At 43.5% G+C, this 15,984-nt stretch overlaps 1 protein-coding gene across 3 annotated transcripts in view; it reads left to right on the forward strand.

Moving 5' to 3' along the window:
* The window catches only part of MST1R (macrophage stimulating 1 receptor), a 110,692-nt gene extending 98,932 nt beyond the window's left edge, over positions 1 to 11,760 (forward strand). For all 3 annotated transcript variants that reach the window (XM_077326037.1, XM_077326039.1, XM_077326038.1), the window contains exons 18-21: positions 1,554 to 1,663; positions 2,175 to 2,340; positions 5,055 to 5,191; positions 11,029 to 11,760. In XM_077326037.1, the coding sequence (XP_077182152.1) occupies positions 1,554 to 1,663; positions 2,175 to 2,340; positions 5,055 to 5,191; positions 11,029 to 11,254 (639 nt within the window). In that variant the 3' untranslated portion in view covers positions 11,255 to 11,760. The remainder of the gene's footprint in view (positions 1 to 1,553; positions 1,664 to 2,174; positions 2,341 to 5,054; positions 5,192 to 11,028) is intronic.
* The last annotated feature ends 4,224 nt before the right edge of the window (positions 11,761 to 15,984 follow it).

Here is a 15,984-nt window from a genome sequence, read left to right on the forward strand (position 1 = left end):
GTGAAACCCATCCTGCCAGCATTCGTCAGCGAAGACATTCTTGTTAGGCATGTGGCAGAGCATTTTGTATGTGCAAGCAGTCTGAACTGCAGCAGAGTCTACTGCTGCAACAAGGTGTGCGAGCTCCAGGGTCCTTGGAGCAGAGTTTGTTCTTTCTTTCTTTCCCTCCCCCTTTTGCTGACTTCAGGTCTTCTTGAGCAGGGAGGAACGTGAGCTGGTGGCTGATGTATCTGCTGGTAGAGAGGCACTGCAGGCTATTTTCTCCCTCCCAACCTGGATAGTGCACAACAGGCTGCCTTCTGTTGAGATCTGCAGAAACACCATCCCCTTTCTGTATTTCACATTGGGGAAACAACCTAAAACACAGCTGGAGGAATCTCCAATCTAGGTATACTGCAGATCCCCCCCACCCGTGTCCACTGTCAGCATGCCATGCCTGATTGCTGCAATCAGATATGTGGTATGGCAGCTAATGCCAAGAAATCAAGAGTTCTGCTGAAATACAGAAAGAGGCTGTGTGCTGCATGTCCAATGAACAGCTTCTTTCCTGCCTTAGCACAAAGCTCTAGCAATGCCCTTCAGACCTGTTAAGTATCTCCAGACAATTCCAGCTCTGAATGGTATCCCTCCTTGGAATTCTGCTGATTATCTCCAGTAGGGAGCATACCACTCTGTGGTATACCCACGTTTGCACCCGTGTTTGGAAATCATCTAAGGACAGAAGCATGCATTACATGTGAATATATGTAACGAACCCTGATAACTTCTGTGAAAAAGCAGCAATGGGAGGAGGTAATTTGAAGCAGAAAAGTGGCTGCCTGATCATTTCCCTAATAGGTACCTGGGTGCCTTATGATGTGCAGTTTGAGACTAATTACTACAAAGCAACATGTCTACTTTTCCCCGTTTTCCAACTGTATTTCATTAGTTGCTCCAAATCATCATGCCATGCCTGAAACTCTTCCATACAGACACCATGTCACAGTATTCTTGCTGAAACACCACTTGTAACGGTACAGATCGAAAACTTTAAAAATACTATTGGGTTACACTTTGAGCTTGTGTGGGGAAAGGCAATGAAAGCCTCTGCCCACTAGAGGGCTACTCAGACACATGCATACACCTGAAAATTGACAGTAATGTCTGAGAAGGTAAGATCCACACTAGACTGTTTTTCTAAACTAGTATCACATCTATGTAGGTTGTTCTTTGCCCACTATGTGTGCTTCACCAGTGATAGGCAAGTCTCTGTTTTGCCCTGCGTACAGACAGCAGGGAAGCATCAACTGGCAGAAGTTTCCCACAACATATTTATGGATCCCGCTAGATACTCTAGACTCCCAGGAATACCCTCAATTTCCCATCCAAAAGTGATGACTCGGTTGAAAATTTGTCTTGCATGAAGTAGCCCTGAAATTAACTTCAGCAATGCTGGCTTGAGGGCGCCACCAGCAAGCAACTCAGCTCTCCAGAGGAATATAAACTCCAGAGCCAGATGGAAAACTCACTTTAAGTTTTTTGAATGTCAGACAGTCTCTCTTTTTTTCCCCCAGAACCCTACTGTGAAGGATTTAATAGGCTTTGGATTGCAAGTGGCTCGAGGGATGGAGTACTTGGCCCAGAAGAAGTTTGTACACAGAGACCTTGCTGCCAGAAACTGTATGTAAGTATGGAAACAGGCATGCTTTTTTGCAAATGCATGCAGAATCTTGCTTTGCAGAAGGAATTGGGAGGGGATTGGGGGAGACAGGGAACTTGAGATTGGCTACCTTGGTTAGACTTTGTCCAATCAGGCATCTTATCTTCCATCTAAATGATTTCCAGTGTACCCACTGGAACATTTCCTTTGGGGTAATGGTTGTTATTAACCTGCCCGGGGCTTAATCCAGTTGCAACTAATATTGGGCTAACAAATACTGTGCTGTTGTCTACTTCATGCAGACTCACACCTTGCTTCAGCAGATTAAGCATCCCATGTATGACCCTGCTGCTATGTAGCAACTGTGCCTTAATTGGGAGAATAAGATCCAGCCTGATAGCTCATGATTGCTCTTTTGGCTGCAGTGCTTGTGGCCACAGCTGCTGGGAATAATGCCGCCTCCTTCTCTAAAAGATGCTGTTCATCTGATCACCATGTTTCTCCTGACCTATCTTGTCCTCCCTGTGCTTTTTAGGCTAGATGAGACCTTTACTGTGAAAGTGGCAGACTTTGGGTTGGCCAGAGACATCTTTGACAAGGAGTATTACAGTATCCAGCATCACCGCCGAGCAAAGCTTCCAGTCAAATGGATGGCCCTAGAGAGCCTGCAGACCCAAAAATTTACCACCAAGACTGATGTAGTAAGTGCAAATGAAAATAGTGGTTAATATTGGCCCACAGGAGATATGATTCCCATAGCTAGTCCTCAGGATTTTCCTCTCCAGACGGCATAATCTCCACAGCAAAAGGTGCTGGATAAAAGGTCTGATTGGGGAAGGTTGTTCACCAGATTCTCACTCCTGTTGGGTCTCCCTTCTGTTTCGCATTTTAGCACCTGTTCCCAAGTACAAGAATCATATGGATTTGTTCTTCTTCCTGGGACAGAACAAAACTCTCCTTTTGCAACAGTATCATCCTGTTGTCTCCTGTGTTTAAAGAGTGCTCCAGACTGAAAGCATTCAAAACAATCTCTTTCATGCCTTTTTATGCACTGGTGTTTTCCTCTGCTTTCGCAGTACATTCCTTTCATGTTTTCTTTTTCCTTCTGAATTTCACCCTGCACATGCTTTCTTTTTAGTTTAGGGATGGGTAATTCATCTTGGATAAGCCAAAAAGTACCTGCATCAATACTTATCAGGCTTATAAAAGCCAAATGAAAAAAAACAGCTATATTGTTGGAATCACAGAAGCCCAAATTAATTCAGGCTTGATTCGGCTGATTCGGTTCGGCAATACCAAGGACCCAGCAGACAGCTAATCTTAATGATCAGTTGTTTGGTGGCTCTTTAAATGCCTTTTCCCCCTTCACCCAAACCCTTCACATGTAGTGGAGGCTGGCAGGGACTCCCTTCCTCCCTCCCACCACCCCGAGCAGCCCTGCCAAGGCCTGGTGAGACCACAGCTGGGGCTCTTTAGGGCAGTGGGTGCTGGTGGGTACTGGATCATCTCCTCCTCCCTAGCATCCCTGTCGAGGCCTGGCGAAGGCAGGGCTGCTCAGGGTGGCAGGAACACTGGCTGGGACAGACTTGTTCCCTCCCTCCCGGCAGCTCTGCCAAGGCCTGGCTAGTCGCTGCACGAAAAAAGTGGACGATTCCAAAATTGTAACAAAGGAGAGACAGAATCTATCCAGTGGCTTAATTAAGTATAAGAAGATAAAAGTCTCTTATGTCATTTATTTAGACTTTGACTCTGCCAAAACAGTCTGTAGATTCATTTGTTTTCCTTTTTCAGTCTGGCTTTCGTCAGTGGCAATGAGTCCGTCCTTGTTAATGTTTGAATATAATGAGGCAAATGCTCTTGTATAATGGAGAGTCAAGGCTGTGAGCTCACACAGCCTTAATTAAGCCACTGGATAGATTCTGTCTCTCCTTTAAGGCCTGGCTAGTCTGCAGCCTGCTCAGTCTGCTCAGGGCAGGGGTGAGTGCTGGCAGGGGATCCTTCTATCCTTTCCCCCCACACACACACACCGGGCCCACAGTCTCAGGCCCTCTCCCTCAGAGAACAGTCGGATTTTTTTCCGGTGCCCTTGCCTATTTTAGTTCTGCATGGATTTTCCTCTCTTGAGCACTGAGTTTGCTTTCCAGTTGCTCTTTCTCTGCATTTTGAGAGAGTCGTTTTGCCACAGTTTTTCCCATTACTTTCCACCCAAAGATAATTCAAAAACAATAATTACCTTGGATTTCCCCCCTCCTGTGCCCTTTTTCTACCCATCGTGTCAATTTCTGATTTGTTTTTGTTTTTAAAGAAAATAGCTTAGTGCAACAAAAGTACTTTTTTTCTAATTGCTGGAGGAAAACATCAGGGAAAGCTTTATGCAGTGTGTGTGCGCGCTCTTTCCTCATATTATCGTGCAGGCCCCCAGGGAAAAGTGACACAATAGAAACCCAATAGAAAACATAAGTGGCACTTCTATACCAAAGAGGGGGGAGAATCAGTAACATTCTGCTAAGATGGCCTCTGAATCTCTACTTACAATGTCAAAAAACACAAAAACCCTCAATGCTACAAAACTATCTGTTTTTTTTCCATTGGTATGCAGAAAACATACTCTGCAATTCCCAAGAGAAAGTCAGATTTTTAAAGTGCAGAGTTCAGGCACTGGATTTGAAGAAAAGCTCTACCAAATTGAGCTAATTGAAAATCATAAATAAGCTGGGCATGCAGAAAAGACCTCTCAACCACATTCATGCACCACTTTCTATACTTCATGGATCACAACACCTCCTCTGTCCTATTTTGCTGCTCATCATTAGGAAAGAATCAGTTCTACCTCTGTCCTGTTTTTTGGGGGGTGGGAGGGGTGCAGTGAATCTAAAGCTGCAAGAACTGCATGTTATTCATTCAGGGCAGGTTTGTGAGCAAAAAGATGTAAGAAGAGAGTGTGTGTGAATACTGTGCTTGGCATTGAGTCAAATGGAAGCGGGATGCAGCCAGGGGCAGGACATTCTACCTGATTGGCCATTTGTTGGACAGCCAGCCAATCAGGGATGAGACAGCCTACCTGATTGGCAGTTAGGTAATGAGTCCCACTTCCTCCCACCACCCGCTTCCCATTTTATTTCTATGTACAGATTGGCAGCTCATGCCATAAAATATGCCCGCTACTGTGCATTTGGCTTCATGCATGAGCCAGATTCTTTTGATGAATAAACCTGTAGGTGAAAAGGTACATCTTAACATTGTAGAACTGTTTTGTATTAATTGAATGGGAAGAGGTAAAGAATACTGAGAAATCACATTGTGACCCTCTCTCAGGGTAACTTTTCTTAGCTGTTTCACACCACCAGCAGGTTCTAGATGGTTATGTTTTCTGCTCTGAAGTGTTCTGAACTATACATCTCGCTCTTCTGCCCAGTGGTCCTTTGGGATCCTCGTGTGGGAGCTGATGACACGAGGGGCCTCCCCATACCCAGGAGTGGATCCATATGATATAACCTGCTACTTGTTGCAAGGAAGGCGGCTGCTCCAGCCAGAGTACTGCCCAGATTCTCTGTGAGTATATGAACTTTTGGCAGGGCATTCCAAAAGGCTACTGTAAGGAGGGAAGACCCTTGCGTTTTGTAAAGTAATAGGGTAAGATTGTATCCAGCTGCTTTCCATCATAGGAAGTCGTTCAGGTAAAAACTAGACCAGACATATCTCAAGGTATATAAGAAGAAGAAGAAGAAGCAATCACATAGGGAAGGCGCCCCAAATGCTATGGTAAATTAAACAATTCAAGGGATTTGAAATTGGTGAAAATGTAGATTTTAGATACCTTTGAAGAGCTGGAACTTTTTACTACCCGAAGCTCATTGGTACCCTTAAATCAGGGAAAGCCCCTGGCTATGATTTAGTACCTCCTGAACTAATTAGAAGGAACATAGAATGGTGGGTGCCAGTATTGGCTAAGTTGTTTACAACAATTGATAGAACAGGTATCCTTCCAAAAGGTTGGGAAGTAGCAGTGGTGGTACCCATATACAAGAGAGGAAATAGGAAGGAACCCCAAAACTACAGACCAATAAGCCTCCTCAGCACCATAAGTAAGCTCTATGCTAGGCACCTATGCTGGAAATATAGAGACTGGCTAGAAGAAGAGAACATCCTAGCAGAGGAACAAGGAGGCTTTAGGGAAGGACATTCCACACTGGATCATTGTATGCTGGTAGATCACCTAATAGCTAAATACTCCTCAAAGAAATCAACCTCCCTTTATATCTCATTTATTGATTTTAAATCTGCATTTGACTCTATTCCAAGAGATCTGTTATGGGCCAAATTAGGCAGGACCTCCATAGACAGGAGGCTACTTGTGCTTATTAAAAAACTACATGAAAATACTGCCATAAGAGTTAAATGTAGCCCTCAAGGACATCTCACAGATTTAATCAAGACAACAAAGGGAGTTAAGCAGGGATGCATATTGGCCCCCCTTCTATTTAATTACTTTATTAATGACATTGGCAGCTATCTCAAAAACCCAAATTTCCATCCTCCAAAAATCAGTGGAAAACACATTTCATTTTTGCTTTATGCCGATGATCTAGCCTTATTCTCTAGGACTCCCATAGGAATGAGAAGAGCTTTGAGTGCCTTAAACTTGTACTGCCAAGCAAACTACCTTGAAGTGAACCACAATAAAACTCAGGTGATGGTTTGTGGAAAGAGGCCAAAATCTCACATTTGGAGAATAAATGGAACCCTGATAGAGCAAGTAAAACAATACAAATATTTGGGAGTCATAATTCAGGCCACACAAGCTAGAACTGCACATATAAATTATATCTCATCAAATGCGCAGAAAAGCTCAAGTGCAATTCAGAAATTTTTTTGGCAAAAAGGTGGAAGATGCATACAAGCGGCCATCAACATCTTTAAGGCCAAAGCTCTTGCACAACTAACCTATGGGGCCCCAATAAGCATCTCTGGTAATCTATCTAACCTAGAGAAGGTCCAGTCTAAATTTCTGAGAACTATTCTCCAATTGCCAAATAACATCTCCAATATCGCAATTAAGATAGAGACTGGAATGGTTAATGTTCAGACTAGGCTCTGGATGGCAACCCTTATGTTCTGGCTTAAACTGGTATTTCGGCAGAGGGGTCTTATCAGCCTCCTACTGACAGATTCATTTGTCGCACCCTGGTTAAAAGCACTACTAGAGAAGCTGTGCTCCTATGGTCTGTCCTATCAATTTATTCTGGGCCTGGGACATGACAAAGCGAAAGAACTAATAAGGAACAGAGTAATAGATGTAGAAAGACAGCATGATATCAATAAGATATTGGACCCACTTTTTGGGAAAGACCTTCTTAACAAGGCTGTCTCAATGCCATATTTAACTGATCTTCTAAATTCTGAACAAAGAAGATCTTTTACTCTTCTCCGCTATAATGCCCTCCCTTCCGCTTTCCTGGAAGGAAAGTTCAAGGGGCTACCGATAGAAGCACGTAAGTGTGTCTGTGGCGAAGGTCAAATAGAGACAGCTGAACATGTCCTATTTGAGTGCAGGCTCTATCGTCACCTCCGTATAAATACACTGGCCTCATTGCTCGCAGAATGCCCCAGAGGTTTGAGGAAACAGCGCCTTAAGCTACTACTTTCAGACACAAATAAAGATCTAACAAAAATTATTGCTAGATTTGCTTGGGTAGCTATAAAAATAAGGCAGAGCTGGACCAACCCTGTTCCCTAGTGCTTTTATATTGGATCCATATACAACTGTTCTTATTTCTTAGTTTTTACCCATTTATAATTGATGTTATATTTGTAATTTTATGTTTTTTACTGGCTGGTCTATGACCGTAAATAAAACTGATTGATAGATACCTTTGGATGAGAATATGATACGGGGGAAGGTAAAAAGGGACACGTGGGAACAATGACTGAGATGATGGCTGCATGCTACGCTGTGATGTGCTGTTATGGGCTTGCGTGTGACTTGTTTAATTATGTCCACATGTTCATTTCACCCTTCCCCCCTCCTCTTTAGCACAGAGCATGATTAGAGGAGTCTTTATTTAAAATTAGTTTCAAGCCATGATCACCTACAAATGCAGGTACCCTGGTGAATCAGAGTTTGCTTAGTTTCAAACCAGGAATGCTTCATTGCACTCAATGTACACGGGGAGGAGGAGTATAAAGCATGAGAAACAAGATGCCTTGGATGTGTACTTGGTTGTGGCAATTCTTAGTTTAGCTCCATGTCTGGATGCAGTGGAGATGGTCCAGTGATGGATTTGCTTTAGGGACAGAAATGAAAGGGCCATGGGAAAAGTTATCTCATGTCAGAACTTTTATCTGACTTTTGCCTGTCCCTCACAACTGTGACTGCTAGAATTGCACAAATATCTAATTGAACAAGAGCTTGTTCTGTTCAAGTAGGCAAAGAGATGAAGAAAAAAGCAATGGGAAGAAATTTGTATTCCAAAGTATTAATAACTCCTATGTGTTTTGTTTCAAGCTTCTTCAGGGAGATCTATAGAATATAAATGTAGCAACATTCCCAGCTGGTTTATTGGCTGTATTGCTGCGTGTAGATTCTACAGATCCCCCCCCGAAGAAGCTTAATGTGACACATACAAAAGTTATTAATATTTTGGAATAAAATTTTCTTTCCACTGCACCATCTCTTTGAAGCCCTTTGTTTCCTTCTGTTCTGGTGAGCCAGATTACCAATATGTTATAATTTTTATGTTGTATTTTTTAATTCATCACCTGGCAGAATATATTTCTTGTGAAGGGATCTTCAACATGTTGAACAATCTGATTTGACAAGATAGCTAAGTGAGCACTGGCTAAGGAGACCAACTTGGGGAGCCTCTTATGATTACACTGGCTTGGTTAAGAGCGGTGACTTCTAATTTAATTCCCCACTCATCCACAGGCGGCCAGCTGGATAACCTTGGGCTTGTCACAGCCCTGATAGTACTGTTCTCAAAGAGCAATCCTGTCAGAGTTCTCTCAGCTCCACCAACATCATAGAGTGTGTTGTGGGGAGAAGAAGGGAAGGCAGTTGTAAGCTACTTTGAGACTCCATGTGGTAGAATCATAGAGTGGGAAGGTACCTCCAGGATCATCTAGTCCAACCTCCTGCAGAATGCAGGACAATCATGACTACCTGCCCACCCACAGCAACCCCAATTCCATGCCCAGGTGATGCCCCCCCAACCAGAATCACTAGCCAGTATGGCTAAGAACTTTGTCTTCTGATCCCAAAGTAGCAATTGGCATTTCCCTGGGCATGTAGGAAAGGACCACAAGAGCCAAGCATCAACCCAGTCCCTTCTGTTCACCCACTTACAATCTGCCTAAGTTCACAGAATCAGCATTTCTGTCAGATGGCTATCTAGTCTCTGCTTAAAAACATCCAAAGAAGGAAAACCTACCATCTCCCAAAGAAGCCTGTTCCACTGAGGAACTGCTCTAACTGTCAGGAACGTCTTCCAGATGTTTAGCAGAAAATTCTTTTGAATTAATTTCAACCCATTGGTTCTGATCTGACCCTCTGGGCAGCAGAAAACAGCTCTGCTCCATCCTCTATGTGACAGCCCTTCAAGTACTTGAAGATAGCTATCATATCACCTCTTAGTCATCTTCTCTCCAGGCTAAATAGACCAAGCTCCCTCGGTCTTTCTTCATACATCTTGGTCTCCAAACCCCTAACAATTTTCATTGCCCTCCCCCAGGCGCGCTCCATTTTGTCTACATTCTTCTTAAATTGTGGTGTTCAAAAGTGAACAGAGTACTTTTAAGTGAGAGCTAACCAGAGTAGAGTAAAACGGCACCATCATCTCACACAATCTGAACACTATACTACTTTTAATCCAGCCCCAAATCCCATTTGCCTTTTTAGCCACCGAGTTATACTGTTGACTCATGTCCATCTAGCAAGACCCGTAGATCCTTGTTACACATACTACTGCCAAGATATGTCTCCCCCATCCTATAATCGTGCATTTGATTTTTTCTACCTAAATGCGGAACTTTACATTTATCACTATTTAAATTCATTTTATTAATTTTAGCCCAGTTTTCCAGCTTGTCAAGATCATCCTGTACCCTCATTTTGTCTTCAGTTGTGTTTGCTACCCCTTCCAGTTTAGTGTCATCTGCAAATGTAATAAACACCCCTTCCAATCCTTCATCCAAATCATTTATGAATATGTTAAACAACAGGACAGACCCCTGAGGCACTCCACTTGTCATACCTCTCCAAGAGGATGATGAACAATTAACTAGCACCCTTTGGTTGCAATCTGCCAACAAGTTATAGGATCCATACCACATTTTACCAACTTGTCAACAAGAATATCATGTGGAACCTTATCAAAAGCTTTGTGGAAATCAAGATAAACTATATCCACAGTATTCCCCCGACCCAGCAAGGTAGTAACTTTAGTGTTACTAAAGCAGGGTGTAAAAGCCAACTCTTCTTATAGATCCTGCCACATGGCAATTGCAGAAAACCACAAATAAACCAAACTAAAGAACCCCAAAATCTACTGCTCTCTCAGAAAAGTATCTGGGATTCTTGTAAAGCCCAGAAACTCTGTGCTATAATGTTAATTTCTTCAAAGAATAGAGTTGTCATGACCATCCAGGTTTATAGACACTGAGTGGATTTTCACTCTCCCCGCACTCCTCATTACAGTCTTATATGTCACAGTTAACGTAGCCTACTTGGCTAGTATTCCAAAGACCTCATTTTCTACATCGGTGGTCCCCAACCACCGGGCTGCCGCGGCTCCCTCTCCCCGCCCCCCCCCCCGCAGTAAGAAACTTCCCTGGCCGCAAGCTTCATTTTGTGGGAGGGAGGGAGAGGGAAGCAGAGCCGCGCATGCGCATTTGCGGAAGTGCCGCGCATACACGTTTGCGGCCATGCATGCGCGTTGTGCATATGCGGCCGCACGATCACCCTCCCCACCACTTCCGGTCCGCAGCCCTAGAAAGGTTGCGGACCACTGTTCTACATGACTCCCAGCTCCGCAGAAAGATATCTAAGGTAGCTTCCCCTTCCCACTTCCACATGTCTACTGTCTTCCCACAGTTCTGTGTGGCATAAACTAATCCTGGGGCACCCTATAGCATAAGAACCAGGGGGAAGGGATAATTGCCCATGGTTGGGGGGACCTGGGAATAATGAGGAATGTGAATGAGGATTGGAGAATGGGAGTAACTCATTGAATAGCAGCTGGAGAGGAGTGCTATGAATTACTCTTCATGTGTGGAGAACATGTTCCATATCTAGGCACTACCATGAAACTCAACTGTCCTTAGGAACTGAAATGAATATGCCCGTCCTTGGAGTTTCCCTGTTCTAATATAGTTGCATTTATTTGTGGCAGGTACACATTGATGCTGAACTGCTGGGCCCCAAGTCCTGAGGAACGACCAACTTTCTCTACCCTGATTCAGGAATTGGAGCATATTGCATCTTGTCTAAAAGGGGAACATTACATCAACCTCAATGTTACCTATGTCAACCTTAATCAAGGTCAGCCATTCACTGCCACAGTCCACTGTGAAGATGAACTGGACTCTAGTGAAGAAGAGGCTGCTTCTGTGTGCTAAGTGGATACTCTTTGGGGGAAAAAAACATTATAATCTGGCACAGCCCTATGCAGGCCTGTACTGCAAGTCTTCCAACAACTTTGCTTCACAGTCTGAGATTACTTCCTGATTTTGACTCCTTGACTTGCAGCAATCCATATTCACCACTGGTCCTCATTGCTCCATTTTGACACCTCCTATTCTGTCAGTGCCTTGTGGATTCAAGAAAGCCGTAAATAAGACCTTTTGTGATAACATCTGGTCTTCCGATTGGGATGTGGTGTGGGGGGTGGGGTACGGTGGGGTGGAGGGGATGATGACTCCCCCAAAAAAGCAGAGATAAGCTCATACCTTGCATACAATGTGGGGCAGGCCCCCGTAAGCTCTTCAAAAGAGATATGTTCATAATACCTGTGAACCTGCGTGCAGGGTTGTGTTTATTATTATGAAATAAATTAATGTCTCAGCCTGTGGCTGAATTGGTATATAAAGGAATAAATTGGCCATATGAGCTGTTTATACAAGGATTAGTATTATTCAGCTTTCCATTTTGTGTCCATTTTCCCTCATGAGATGCCTGTACACTGTACTGATTTGGACTGAAGATCAGTTTTGATAAGCTGATGGGAGGGTTTGTGGCTCAATGCATGTTGGCTCAATGCATCTGCCTGGCACGCAGAAGGCTCCAGGTTCAACCACCAACATTTCCAGTTAAGATGTCCAGGCAGCAGATTATGTGACAGATGTCAGCAAGAGACCTTGGAGAATTGCTACCAGACTAAGAAAACGATATTGATGTTGCTGAGCCCATGGTCTTTATGTATTGGTCCACTGACACCTCATCATGAAGAATCTGAAATTTCACTATGCATGTTACAGATTGTCTCCCAGCTTGTTTCCCAGCATGTTGTAGCCTGAGACCCAGCATGGAATAATAGTGTCATACTAGGACTGAATCCTCATGCCATGGAAAAATGATCTTGGACTTGTCACATACTCTTCACCTAATCTTATTTGATAGGGTTGTTTTGAGGATAAAATGGAGCAGCGGGGAATTATGTACGTTGGTTGGGATCCCCAGTTGAGAGAAAGGCAAGGTATAAATTAATACATAAATATTCGTACTCTCATGTTGTAGCAGTCCTAATAGCTCAAACTAGCCTGGTCTCCTTAGAGCTCAGAAACAAAGCAGGGTTAGTACTTGCATGAGAGGCCATCAAACGAAGACTGGGGTTGCTATGCAGCGGAAGGTAATGGCAAATCATCTCTACTTTTCATTTGCCTTGAACTTAATGGCAAGTCTGCTACAACACAACAGTTCTAAAATTGTTGTTGTTGTTAGTTGCGAATCATGTCTGACCCATCACAACTCCATGGACAATGATCCTCCGGGCCTTCCTGTTCTCTACCATTCTCCAGAGTCCATTTAAGCTCGCACCAACTGTTTCAGTGACTCCATCCAGCCATCTCATTCTCTGTCACCCCCTTCTTCTTTTGCCCTCAACCACTCCCAGCATTAGGCTATTCTCCAGGGAGTCTTTCTGTCTCATGAGGTGGCCAGAGTATTTGAGTTTCATCTTCAGGATCTGGCCTTCTAAGGAGCAGTCAGGGCTGATCTCCTCTAGGACTGATCTGTTTGTTCGCCTAGCAGTCCAATGGACTCGCAAGAGTCTTCTTCAGCACCAGAGCTCAAAAGCCTCAATTCTTTGGTGCTCAGCCTTCCTTATGGTCCAACTTTCACAGCCATACATTGCAACTGGGAAGACCATAGCCTTGACTAGACACACTTTTGTTGCCAGGGTGATGTCTCTGCTTATTAGGATGCCATTAGATTTGCCATAGCTTTCTTCCCCAGGAGCAAACGTCTTTTAATTTCTTTGATGCAGTCCCCATCTGCAATGATCTTGGAGCCCAGGAAAATAAAATTTATCACTACCTCAATTTCTTCCTCATCTATTTGCCAGGAATTGAGAGAGCTGGATTGCATGATCTTCATTTCCTTGATGTTGAGCTTCAAGCCAGCTTTTGCACTCTCCTCCTTCACCCGCATCAAAAGGCTCTTTAGTTCCTCTTCGCTTTCGAAATCCTGCCTGTACTTCTAGAAGTTCCCGGTCCACATATTGCTGGAGCCTAGCTTGTAGGATTTTGAGCATAACTTTGCTAGCATGAGAAATGAGTGCAATGGTGCAGTAGTTTGAACATTCTTTGGCGTTGCCCTTCTTTGGGATTGGATTGACCGTTTCCAATCCTGTGGCCACTGCTGAGTATTCCAAATTTGCTGGCATATTGAGTGTAGCACTTTTACTGCATCGTCTTTTAAGATTTTGAATAGTTCAACTGGAATGCTGTCATGTCCACTAGCTTTATTGTTGCTCAGACTTTCTAAGGCCCATTTGACTTCACATTCCAGGATGTCTGGCTCCAGGTCAGTGACTACCCCATCGTGGTTATCAGGGATGTTAAGCTCACTCTTGTATAGTTCTTCTGTATAATTTTGTCACCTTTGTTTAATCTCTTCCGCTTTTGTTAGGTCCCTATCATTTTTGCCCTTTATCATACCTATCTTTGAATGAAACGTTCTTATCTCCAATTTTCTTGAAGAGATCTTTGGTCCTCCCCATTCTATGGTTTTCTTCTATTTTTTTGCACTGTTCATTTAAGAAGGCATTCTTATCTCTTCTAGCTATTCTCTGGAATTCTGCATTCATTGGGGTGTATCTTTCTCTTTCTCCCTTGCCTTTCACTTCCCTCCTCTCCTCAGCTATTTGTAACGCTTCCTCAGACAGCCATTTTGCTTTCTTGCATTTCTTTTTCTTTGGGATGGTTTTAGTTGTACAGTGTTGCGAACCTCTATCCATAGTTCTTCAGGCACTCTGTCTATCAGATCTAATCAGATCTAATTCCTTTAAACTATTTGTCACCCCTACTGTGTATTCATCAGGGATATTATTTAGTTCATACCTCAGTGGCCTAGTGCTTTTCCCTACTTTCTTCAATTTAAGCCTAAATTTTGCAACAAGAAGCTGATGATCTGAGCCACAATCAGCTCCTGGTCTTGTTTTTACTGACTGTATAGAACTTCTCCATCTTTGGCTGCAGAACACATAGTCAATCTGATTTTGTGTTGACCGTCTGGTGATGTCCATGTCTCTTGGGTTGTTGGAAAAGAGTGTTTGCTATGACCAGTCTGTGCTCTGCTTCATTTTGTATTCCAAGGCCACACTTACCTGTTATCCCAGTTATCTTTTGGCTTCCTAATTTATCATTCCAATCCCCCATGATAAGCACATCATTTTTTGGTATTACTTCTAGAAGGTGTTGTAGGGCTTCATATAATTGGTCAGCTTCATCCTCTTCAGTGGTTGGGGCATTGATCCTGTATTACTGTGATGTTGAACGGTTTGCCTTGGATTCAAACTGAGATCATTTTGTCATTTTGGGAATTGTATCCCAATACTGCTTTTCCTATTCTTCTATTGATTATGAAGGCTACTCCATTTCTTTTGAGAGATTCTTGCCCACAGTAGTACACCTGATGGTCATCTGAATTAAATTCACCCATTCCTGTCCATTTTAGTTCACTGATTCCTAAAATGTCAATGTTCAATCTTGTCATGTCTTGTCTGACTACATCCAGCTTGTCTTGATTTAAACTACAGACCAGTGAGTCTGACCTCTGTTGTGGGGAAGATAATGGAGCAGATATTAAAGGGAGCGATCTGCAAACATCTGGAGGACAACAATTTGGTGATCCAAGGAAGTCAGCATGGATTTGTCTCCAACAGGTCCTGCCAGACCAACCTAGTTTCCTTTTTTGACCAAGTAACAGGTTTGCTGGATCGGGGAAATTTGGTTGATGTCATCTACTTGGATTTTAGTAAAGCTTTTGACAAGGTTCCCCATGATGTTCTGATGGATAAGTTGAAGGACTGCAATCTGGATTTTCAGATTGTTAGGTGGATAGGGAATTGGTTAGAGAACCGCACTCAAAGAGTTGTTGTCAATGGTGTTTCATCAGACTGGAGAGAGGTGAGTAGCGGGGTACCTCAGGGTTCGGTGCTCGGCCCGGTACTTTTTAACATATTTATTAATGATCTAGATGAGGGGGTGGAGGGACTACTCATCAAGTTTGCAGATGACACCAAATTGGGAGGACTGGCAAATACTCCGGAAGATAGAGACAGAGTTCAACGAGATCTGAACACAATGGAAAAATGGGCAAATGAGAACAAGATGCAATTTAATAAAGATAAGTGTAAAGTTCTGCATCTGGGTCAGAAAAATGAAAAGCATGCCTACTGGATGGGGGATACGCTTCTAGGTAGCACTGTGTGTGAACGAGACCTTGGGGTACTTGTGGATTGTAAACTAAACATGAGCAGGCAGTGTGATGCAGCGGTAAAAAAGGCAAATGCCATTTTGGGCTGTATCAACAGAGGCATCACATCAAAATCACAAGATGTCATAGTCCCATTGTATACGGCACTGGTCAGACCACACCTGGAGTACTGTGTGCTGTTCTGGAGGCCTCACTTCAAGAAGGACATCGATAAAATTGAAAGGGTACAGAGGAGAGCGACGAAGATGATCTGGGGCCAAGGGACCAAGCCCTATGAAGACAGGTTGAGGGACTTGGGAATGTTCAGCCTGGAGAAAAGGAGGTTGAGAGGGGACATGATAGCCCTCTTTAAGTATTTGAAAGGTTGTCACTTGGAGGAGGGCAGGATGCTGTTTCTGCTGGCTGCAGAGGA

This window comes from Paroedura picta, chromosome 3 (genome assembly GCF_049243985.1).
Source record: "Paroedura picta isolate Pp20150507F chromosome 3, Ppicta_v3.0, whole genome shotgun sequence".
Lineage (NCBI taxonomy): Eukaryota > Metazoa > Chordata > Lepidosauria > Squamata > Gekkonidae > Paroedura > Paroedura picta.